This window comes from Corvus moneduloides, chromosome 10 (genome assembly GCF_009650955.1).
Source record: "Corvus moneduloides isolate bCorMon1 chromosome 10, bCorMon1.pri, whole genome shotgun sequence".
NCBI classification, from domain to species: Eukaryota; Metazoa; Chordata; class Aves; order Passeriformes; family Corvidae; genus Corvus; species Corvus moneduloides.
This window is the reverse complement of record NC_045485.1, coordinates 8,823,473-8,834,213: the sequence shown is the minus strand read 5'-3', so window position 1 is coordinate 8,834,213 and position 10,741 is coordinate 8,823,473. Positions and strand designations below refer to the sequence as shown.

Here is a 10,741-nt window from a genome sequence, read left to right as displayed (position 1 = left end):
TGATTCATTGTTGTGGCAATGGAAACACTGAAACCGCAAGCCAGCGGCGTGGGTAAATGGGGAAGATGCAGCGTTGCTGACTGACCCTCTATCCCAGGACACTGCGGCTGTCCCGGGAGATTGCACTGCTGCAGGCAAACACAGCCTGGCTGATGGGTAGCTTAAGGTCCACAGAAGCTTGTGACCAGGCCCCAGAGTTATTTAATAGGGAGTGAATGAAGAGAGCAGAGCACAGGGGAGCCTGCTTTGTGGGAAAGTGAGCAGATATAACTTTATAGCAATCTGGTTTTTGAAACAATCTCAAATTACGCTGTGCAAGCAGGTCTTAACCAGTGCTGGTGAGTCTGTACACATAACTCAACAGATTTAGGGGAGTGCAAAGTTGCCTCTAAATATTTATCCCCTATATAGGGAGGCAAATTCTGAAAACCTCCTCTCTACTTAGTACTGGGAATGACAGAGCAGCAGTGAGACCCAGGGTCAAAGCTTGTGACAAAGCCAGCTGTGTGCCATGGCCAAGTAGTGGAAATTCAGTGGGATCAGAGATCTGTGTTAGATACTTGTCCATAACCTCAACTCCAGCCCACGATTTGCTACAATGCAAAACTAACCCCAAAACTCAAAATGCAAACGTGTCCAGAGGCTGAATAAGCAATACAAGTTTCCATAGCAGTTTTGCCAGCCTCCCCCAATGCCTCCCCAGCACCCCCAAGTCTTTGCAGAAGGGAATCCCTGTGGCCCTGTTTTCACACACTCACGACCTGAGCGTGCTGCCCAGTGTCCCAACAGCCAACAGGGACCAAAGGTGGATTTGGAGCACCTGTTCAGCCCTGCAGTCATCCCACAATATTGCAGTACTGTAAAGCTCAAGGAATCATTTCAAAAAGTGGCTAAGAAAAGGATCCTGTAGGAATTGTGCCCAGTCTCGTTACTGGAAATCTATTTGACGTAGTGAACGAACATGGAGACTTTTCCAGGAAATGTGTTTCTTTATTTAAATAAAATTAGTGCCAGTAGAAACAATAAACCTTAAATACATGAGACAATTATATACAACTCGATGTTAGGAATTATATACATCAGTTTTTTACAGATACAAATACATTTATACCAAAAGTAAAGGACGAAGGAGAAAGCAATGGAAAATGTGACAACTTGCGCATGTCAGTCTCATTTGGAAAGTTTCAGGATTCAAGTGATTCCAGGCAAAGTGCCAAACTTAATTTGGCTCCTTTCAAACTTAAAACAGCCCCTTTCAGAGTAAATCTACCAAAAAGCTTTATATGGTCTGATCCAAAGTTCAGTGAAGTCGATGGAAAAACTCCCACCGGCTTCAGTCTGCCCCGAATCAGGCCCTTTCTGAGCACAATGGAGCCTTTGTTCTGCTGCGGTTAGAGAGAGACAGCGATCCCTGATCCCTACATCACATTAACCCTCTGAGCCCTTCCCAGTGGCAGCAGCACAGCAGACTCTGGCTTCAGTTCATTTCTGCCGTTCAGCATCCATGTTTTTCAAGCTGTCTCTCAAGCTCTAATGCCAGTGGATAAATCACAGAGCTATTTTAGTGCAGGAAATACGTGGAGACATTTTGCAAGTATTTTGCTGTGCAATGCTTTAGATTCAGGCTCTTTAGCCCTCATGCTTCAAAACTAATCAAAACACTGTAATAAGTTATTATAAAATATAAGGTATGATTGAAATATTAGTTTTCTACTTTCAAAAGTGCAATAATTTAGCAACAAATTTCATGAGCATTTAAAAAATGTCACAGTACCATTAAATTGGGGGGAGGGAGAAGTCTGTGGTGGTTTTAAATACTAGTTACTAATAGCTTTATAGAAATGCATGTGTCACATGCAAGCTGATTAAAAAAAAATGTAACACAATGTTAAGCTACACTGGCTTAAATAGAGCAGAAAGTCTAGATTCTTTAAAGATGTAAATGGGTACAATTTTCCTGACCTCGAATGGAGAATTTAACTCCAACAGAGAAGCACAAAATGTGCCCATCCCTGACTAAGCTGATAATTTCAGTGGGGCCAGGAACTCACCCTTGCTAGGTTAAACTTCATTTAGAATTCCACCTATTTTTCAAGGGGGTGTAACAGAGCAGCATCTGTTTGAGCCTTTCTACATCTTACAGCTGGTAAGAAAGATCTTTTAACATCTCCTTTAAGTTACAGATCTTTGCCTTTAGTGACCAAACGTACACATCTTTAAAAAATAGAAAAGAAAAAAATGAAACCACCTGTCCTGTTAGGAACTCAGTCACAGGCTGGATTGCAGCAGAAGGTGGTGAACCTGACCCGGCCAGTACAGGTATAACTTAAGCAAAGACATAGATAAGTGTCATGGGTCTGAAGTCAGGCTTTACAAACTGCACAGGAACTTGGTGCCTCTTATTCTGTTTTGTCTTTCATTCTTTCTGTACCTAAAATCAGCCTCCAGCCATGCTGCAATCTCCCTTCAAGTACAGCATCAACAAGTTTTCAGCTTTCAAGACCTCATTGAGCAAATGTGCTGTTGGCTGTGGTTTGTCATAAGAAAAACACAGTAAGAGTATTTCTAGTCTATCACAGCTTTGTGTGAGTGAGCATTACCCATCCTCTTTAAGAAACAGGCATTTGCATGAGGGTAACTTCCCCAAACATTTCCCAGATATTTACAGAATTCTGAAATATGCAGAGACATGCCACTAATAATTACCTCATTAGAAAATACATATATATTCACCATGTTCTTAGCTTTCATAGTAAGAAATAATAATGGAAAAATTAAAATTAAGCAACCCAATTATGTGCAAGTTACACTTTGAGTTGGGTACCACTGCTTCCTTGTCCTGCCAGCTCTTAGGAACAGCTTGGGCCCAGGAGCACAGATACCTGTTCAGAGTTCATTGGAGAGCAGAGAAGTAGAGCCACAAGTTCTCAGTGGGAGCTCCACTTACGCTTTGGCAGCTGGTCAAGGGAGCCCTGCGAGTGCTAGGAGTTCTTATGGATGTTTTCCACAGAACCCTCACTGCTCTCATTGAGGGGCGTTTCTGACACTTCCCCTAGTTCAGTATCCAGCACTTCCTCCTGGATGGTGAAGTGCACGTCTGGGGAGGAGGACTCGGAGCTCACGCTGCTGCCTTCCATGGAGCAGATGGCGCAGGACAGGGATGGCACCATGCTCTCCTGCAGCATGTTCAGCATCATGGGGATCTGCACAGATTTCAGCCCTGCTACGGTTGGTAGAGGCTTTACGGCTTCCCCCCATTCTCTCTCCTCCTCTTTATAGAGCAGAAGCAAATGGGATGACTTCTCTTTTCTTTTGGATTTCATGTAGCCAAGCATTATTCCTATTAGGAAGATCCCATAGAAAGACATGACGATCAGAATGTAAAAGTACTCGTTGCTGTTGTTCTTCTCTGTGCTGGGGGATTCAGCATCAAGCATAGCTTGGGTCACATTTGCATGGTCCATCTTCAGCATGGAAAGTGTTTTACCACAGCTGAAGCCTGGAGGAGAATGTAAACGGATATGTAAGATCAAACTTCAGAGCAAAGGTGTAAAAGAAACATCTGGAAAAAGGTTACCTCAAACCCTTCATTACTCCTTGTAAGCTTGCAAACCCCACACCTGATTGAAGCTCCCAGTCTATTATACCTCTGCATTACTACTGTAAGTGAATGAACTCTTATTCAGATACAGAAAACATTCAAGGAAAGAAAACATATAATATTAAATTATCTTGAGTTCTATGCTGAATTATAAAACACCCAAGCCACATGATTAAAGAAAAAAAAACTATATAGAAAGACCCTACTAGGCACTTAAACATAGTTTTGTGCTACTTGATCATGTTTCCATGGTGGGCGAAAGTTAGAAGTATTATTTTGTTCAGTGATGCAGGAAAAAATAATCAAAAAGCAACTTACGCCGGTATGCAAATAATTCCTCCTTTTGCAAAGCTCAAGAGACCTTTCCTCTACCAAATGCCGGGTGCTCTGAAAACTTTCCTCTGCTGCAGTTGGAATAAATAGCTCTCAAGAAATGTTTCATCACGTGTTTTAGAGGCACAGTTTATAATAGTTTTGTGTTGGAGTCAACAGATGAACTTGAAGGATTGCAGTTCAACCCACTGAACTCTTAACAGCTGTGAAAAGAAAAAGAGTAGGGAATTCAGATTTTACTCTTTCCTAACCAGTTCCACACTAGATCTTTCAGCTTGTGAATCTGTTCCTTTAACATCCCAGTTGCTAAATCTGACCTCTTACCCTGAGAGCTGCTACACAGAATGGAAAACCTGAAGATCATTATTCTATGTTTGTCATAACATATAGAAAAAGACACATGTGAATTTTATATTAGACACTACCAAGTTATTTACATGCCTGCTATACACAGTCTTCCACAAAGAGATGGAGGAGGAAACAAGTTATTTTCTTTGGTCAGGACTAGAGACAAAGCTTTAGAAAGTATGTGCGGAACAAAGTGGTGACTTTCAACTTGTGCTGCAGCTCCACTTTGCTGCAAGCTGTGGGGCTGGGGAGAGTGTGGGCCCTGAGTCTGGAGTGAGTTTTGGATGGAGGGGTGCTGGTACCACCTAACTTTGGCCATCAAAGCAGCAACTGTGGGATTTGGGTTCCCCACATAATCAGTGGAAGGGTGCAGACTCCTCCAGAGAACAATTTGGAAGTCCTGAAGTTTGCAGCCCCTTTCTGCCTCAGTAGAAGCAGCCAAGAGTTAATGCTGTCTGCATGATGTTATGCCTAAATAGAGGCCAGGGCCACTGAGTTAACAATGATTTAAGTTCTAAGGGATGTTACCAGTTCCTGGCCAGAGGGATGCTCTCTGAATGACTGCTGGAGGCTGCTGGGCTGAGCAGGAGACCTCCCAGCCCCCTGGATGTTCCTTTAACTGGGATGTTAAAGGAACAGTTCGGATGCAGCCTGTGTCGAAGGGCCCACAGAGTTCCCAGTCATCAGCTCCGTGGTACAGGAGGCTCTGAGACCCATTTCCAACATGTAAGCAACAGTCCAGGCCATGGGAAGAAGGAGGCCCAGCTTGCACCTTAGGGATTTCATTTCCTTATCCTCTCCATCCCCGTTCTTCACACACAAAGCCCAATTAGTCAGGCCCTACATGTGAATGTCACCCCTTCTGCAAAGCTTCAAGGATGTTTATGTAACAGAACACTCCACTTCCAGAAAGCAGTAGACTGGTGCTGGAGTTTCCCAATGGTAGGTCTGGGTTTTTTTCCCCTGCAGTCACTTGTGGATTCTTTGCATAGACAGCAAATTCTTTTCCAAACTCTGCCCTTACAATCCCTCTGAGGTAAAGGCAGATAGGATTAACCTCTCTTCACATATAAGAAAAGGCAAGAGAGAGAACTTAAGCAACTTTAGACTTAGTGGAGAATTCGAGAAAGGACAGAATTGTATCTGTGTTTGGAACTGGCGTTTTCCATCATTTCTCTGAACAACTCCAGAACGAAAGGAAAAAAATTACACTAGCCAGATTCCCTTCTCTGCACCTTAAAATAGAGGATACTCCCTTTAGGATGTTGGTTTTATCTCCCTGCGCATTCCCATGTGATAGCTCAGGAGCTGTTGATGTTGCACTAACGTCTACTGGGATTTCATCTGACAAAATCTGTCTGCAGCACCAGCTTGCCAAGTCTGAATTCTTCTCCTCTGTTCCTGACAAATTACCGAGCAGGCAACAAGACCATATCAACTGTAGGCTAAAGCAGGACCCAGAACAAGTCTCTGGATTTTCTAGTTAACTTTAGGGAATATTTACTTCACAACTTTCTCAGCTCCATGTGATATCTGCCCCCCACTTCAGCTCTGGAAATCTGGGGGTTGAAAAATTAAAGACAATGTGTCAGGTTTTAGCAACACCTTCTCATGCAGGACTTTCACAGACTGGTGAGGAAGTGCCTCACATTGCTGGGTCAATGAAAAATGGCTGCTCGGCACAAGGAGAAATCCTTTTTCTCTGTCCCTGAAAGTGTCTTGGGTCCTGGGAACAAGACCACCTAAAGCCTGTCCTGTTGCCTCTTGTTATCAGTGGCACCACTCACCTGGACACAAAGGCACATCCAGAGGCACGGACACACCACAGCTCCCAGCAGTGAGCCAGCAGAGCAGGGGCAGACCAGCTCTTCTGTAGGCATCTGCAGGTGCAAATAGAATCCCTTATTTGCTCCAAACCCTTGCATTCTTCACGTAGGTGAAGCTCTGTACAAATTACCAAGACCAACTGGAGCACCAGGTACATTCACAGACTTATGCAATTCCACAGAAGTTTAACTGAAAGATGACTGGATTGTGTAATTCTGCAGAGTTACTGACGAAAACTCTTTGCAACTGTGTTTACTTTGGCTAGCTGATGACAACATCTCTTCTCCGTCTGTTAGCCCATGGTTCTTAAAAACAGTTTAATTTTAAAAAGGCCTGCAAGGAATTCCTGAGCCTTCTATAGACATGAAGAGGAGGGATAGCAAGATACTGGGGAATAACCACATGAAAAACATATGCCACTTGCTTACTGATGCCATAAGTCAACTTTCTCAAGCTGTACCCTGTAGAAAATAAGTTTTTGTCTAAAAACCAGACCTAGAAAATTAAAAACTTGAGCTTTTAGTTTCATGTTTCAAAATTATATTTGCTGCAAATTATATTGTAAAGTCATTGATCACAGCAAAATCTTGCCTAATTTGAAGTAACTTATTTTTAAAGTTAAGCTTACTAGCTACTTCTTTTGTGATGTCTCTTTCTTTCTTCCTTTCAGATCAGGTTTTTTCCCTGAGCTTCAGAGAATTTTCCCTGAAATTTCACTTACACATCTCTTATGCCTCTCACATGTTCCTCTTCTTCTTTTCACCCATCCCAAACAAGGATATAACATTTAAGAATAATCCTCATGCTGTTGCTACCACCTTCCATATTCATCCTTTGGAAAACATTCAGGCCAATAAAGCAGAGCAACAGCCAGGCACTCCAACAATGAAAAGGTCACAACATAGTTGTTGATGCCAGATTTTTTTTCTCAAGGTCCCTGTCTCCTAGAAAGCCTTTTGTGGCAGCAGCCTCCGTCACCAAAGGACGCAAACGTTGAGGCTCGAGGCATCCCATGGGGCAGGAATTCACAACATGGCTTAAGGGATCATATAATGTGAGCCCTTTCTCCAAATAAAAATTTGAGGACTGTCAGGAAACTGAACAAAGACAGAATCTATTATGAAGACAACATGAAACCTCCTTAGAGACCCAGATGACTCTGCAGGCTGCCATGGAAAATATATGCCTAACCCTTCATTACAGCCATAATCTATGGTTTGATGCTGCATTTATCTTTCTTGTCCCAGTTAGTGAGTTAATAAAACTAAAGACACCAAACAATTGTTAAAGGGCCAGATCCTATGGGAAGCTGAGCCTGTTTGAGGAGTGTCTGCTGAGAGTATCACTCTAAAGAGTACCAGAGTGTGGGCACTTTTAGAGTTATCATCTGAAAAAAATAAAATGAAAAGAGAAACAGGAAGGATAGAGGAGTTGGTTTTTTTTCTTCCTGGATGTGGACATTTAATGGAACTAATGTTTGGTAATTTACTGCTAGGGGAAAATGGGAGGGAGAGCTTAGCCATGCAAGTATGGACTTATTCTTGATTTAAACCCTCCAGATACCACAGTTGGCAAAGGACAGAAAACTGATGGTGATCAAATAGGTGATCAATATATTTCACTCACATATATTATTTCAATTAAAGTAAAATTGGAGCTGCTTTTAACACCAGAAAGGAAGACATGATAAAATAGATGTTTGTGCTCCTGATCTGGTCTTGCATTTAAGGACCTGCCATGCCAAGAGGTACATGCTGTCTTTCAGTCCTGCTGCAAAACACACACCTCACCGAGGACCTGAGCCAAAGCCCCCTCAAGTTACTGGCAGTGCCTCTCCTAAAACAAACATCAGCACCTGCTCCTTTCAAGTCCTGTGCAACTCAGTGAAGCCTGCGAGTGTGTTGGAATAAGAGCTAGTTCAAAAGCAGCAATACACTCATTCCCAGAGTAGGCAATGAGTGGCAGAAGTGGCACAAGCCCCGTGCCTCCTCACAATTAAGTGTACTAACAGTACCAAATTTATGAGCTTTACTACATGTTCTCAATGCTTCTATGCCTCATCAGTTCAGCCACTTAAGTGAAATCAATCTAATAATACCTACAAATTTCTTGTGCTGGGAGGCACAGCATGGTAACACACTGGCAGATCACCACCCAAAAAGGCAACAACCACTGTGTCCATAAGCACAAAGGCTGGACTGGCATCTGAGCCACTCGCACACGGCTCTAGGTTCAGTGTCATTTCCCATCACTCTCCCTTATTTTTCGTACTGCAGAAATAGATGACATTCTTCATTAACTTGACACAAGCAATTTCTAGAGGAAGACGGCAATTTCCTCAGTGTCATCCATAATACACTGTGTTGCCATCTGGATGCCAAATGGAAGTAATGGTCTAATCTGTTATTAACTATAAAAAACTTAGTAAAATGCTACTGCTCTGCCTTGTTACCTTACAGTCATCACTGGGGAAAACATGCAAATATAACTCCAGAAGATGCCTGCATCATCCTTCTCTCCAACTTCAGAGTTTAGTTTGCTTTAATTCAAATTTTATTTAACCTTATAGAAGATCCATATTCATGAAACTTGAAATTGCACACAGAGAAGCAAAAAAATATTTTAGTCAATAGAAGCTAATACTGGGTTTAGCAGCATCTCACAGCCAAGGTGACCATCTGCACTCATGCTCTCAACTCTAGCAGTGATAAGAGATTTCCCAGAAGCCACATCTGGAGTGTGCAATTGCTCTCCAACCACACAACAAAGATCTGTAAAGGCAAGTTTGTTTCTGATCCTAAGAAATTATATACAACAGAAAACCTCAATGATATCTGTAATAACAGTTCAGACTAAATTTAGCATTTTCTGTAAGGCATGTGTTGTGTGAGAATCTTGGAGTTTTGGAGAGGCATTCCTTTTCAACCTCTAAACTGAATTTCAGAAAGCTAGGACTGACTGGAAACAGAGTGGAAACAGGTAACTCTCATGAGAGCAATAACAAGAAATTACATTAAAAAAATACAAACTTTTCAGTGGCTGATATGAGAATCTGAGTCCAAAGTCATCACAGCCTCAATTCTCTTTCCGGTAGCTAAGACAGGTTACAAAGTTATTTTATCAACATAGGTCTCCACGCAATAAAATGAAACTTACACTTCACGTTACCTTACCCTTTTCCTTTGATGTGACACACTGAATGTAGGGATACTTGATTTGAAAACGTTTATTTTTTCTTTTTCCTTTACTTTCCCCCCCCCCAAATGTAATCATCTGTTGGATGCACTACCTTTAAAAACAAAATAAACTCAAAACTTATTTTGCTTTTGGAGTCAAATTCTGGATTCAGCTGCTCTGTATGGCTCAACTGAGTTCAACATTATTTGCTTCTATTTGGATCCAAAACAGCAAGCAACATACTAAATTCTAGCTGCCACAAAAAAAAACACAACAAAAAAACCCCAACAAGAGCCTTTAAATGTGACTAGCATTGTTTAGAAGAAATGCACTGACAAATCCAAACACACGATTCTGTCTCTTCAGCAAAGAGACAGTTCTTGCTCTCCCAACTACGGAAAGGTCCTTATGTAGGTCCATTCACTCTCTCTGAACAGCTTCTGTCTCTAATCCGCTCAGAATTAGCGTTTTGATTTTCATTAGGGAAGGCTTTGAAACTACAAATTGTAGATAAAGGGATATATATCAATATTTAGAGGGCTTTTGAAAAATTCCTCTGCACACAGCATGAAGATCTCAGGGGTTTTTTTTGGTTGATTGGGGTTTTTTTTTTTGTTAATTTTAAGGCTTTTCATGACAAGAGAAATTCAGCAAGGCCAGTAATTAAGTATAAGAAAGAAAGGGGACAAAACCATTGAAAACATTCAAGTGCTCAACTTGAACCCTCACCTGACTACAGACCATAAATTAAAGATCATTGGAAAAGTTAAGAGATTCTTGCCCAACATAAGGCAGAAATTTTATAGAGACACTGATAAACATCTAGCTGTCCAGTTAAACACACCAGAGATCAAATAGGAGAGCATGTATTTGTTCCCTGTGTCAGGAATCATTTTGTTAGGATGGGTTCACATCAGCTGGGACCCTGCTGCCTTTTTCAGTAGGAGCAGCTGCACATTACCTGTTGCCACTTACGCGAGTTCAGGTCTCACCCCAGGTAATCTCTTCCTCCTCCTCAGTTCTGCTGGCTACGTAGAAGCCCAGTGTGGCATGGTCATTTTGCTTTGAGCTTTTTAGAAAAAATTATATTTGGAAGCCAAGGAGAAGAGGGGAGCAGGATCCTTTCTCATGAAATGAGCAGGGCAAGGTCACACATGCAGTGACTTCACTTGCCCAGGTTCAGAGCTGTAACCGTTCTCAAAGTTGATCACACTTCAAAGAATTTGAGAAGAAAAACAGACAAAAATTTAAGCACTAGGGAAACCACAGACTCTGAAATCAAGACAACAGCTCTTGCTTAGTCCTCCTAAACCACAGCATTGGCAGTTTAATTTTCATACATCAAGAAGCGGTAAAGACACCAACATTTAACAGTGCAAGTTCTGCCTCAGACGCATGCCCAGAGCTCACACTGAGTCCAGTAGGATTTTAGTGAGTGTTAGGAATATAACTGCT

General features: G+C 41.9%; 1 protein-coding gene across 2 annotated transcripts; it reads right to left on the bottom strand.

The window, feature by feature from the left end:
* Window positions 1-1,029: 1,029 nt before the first annotated feature.
* Window positions 1,030-6,608, bottom strand: KCNE4 (potassium voltage-gated channel subfamily E regulatory subunit 4). 2 transcript variants are annotated; one of them, XM_032120092.1, is made up of 3 exons: window positions 6,070-6,608; window positions 3,920-4,137; window positions 1,030-3,499 (listed from the first exon to the last, which is right to left on the bottom strand). In XM_032120092.1, the coding sequence occupies exon 3, from the start codon at window positions 3,471-3,473 to the stop codon at window positions 2,982-2,984; it is 492 nt and encodes a 163-aa protein (XP_031975983.1). In that variant the 5' UTR covers window positions 3,474-3,499; window positions 3,920-4,137; window positions 6,070-6,608; the 3' UTR covers window positions 1,030-2,981. The 2 variants fall into 2 exon arrangements, with proteins under 2 accessions (XP_031975983.1, XP_031975984.1); XM_032120093.1 differs by lacking the exon at window positions 6,070-6,608 and having other exon boundaries at window positions 3,920-4,212.
* Between the last annotated feature and the right edge of the window lie 4,133 nt (window positions 6,609-10,741).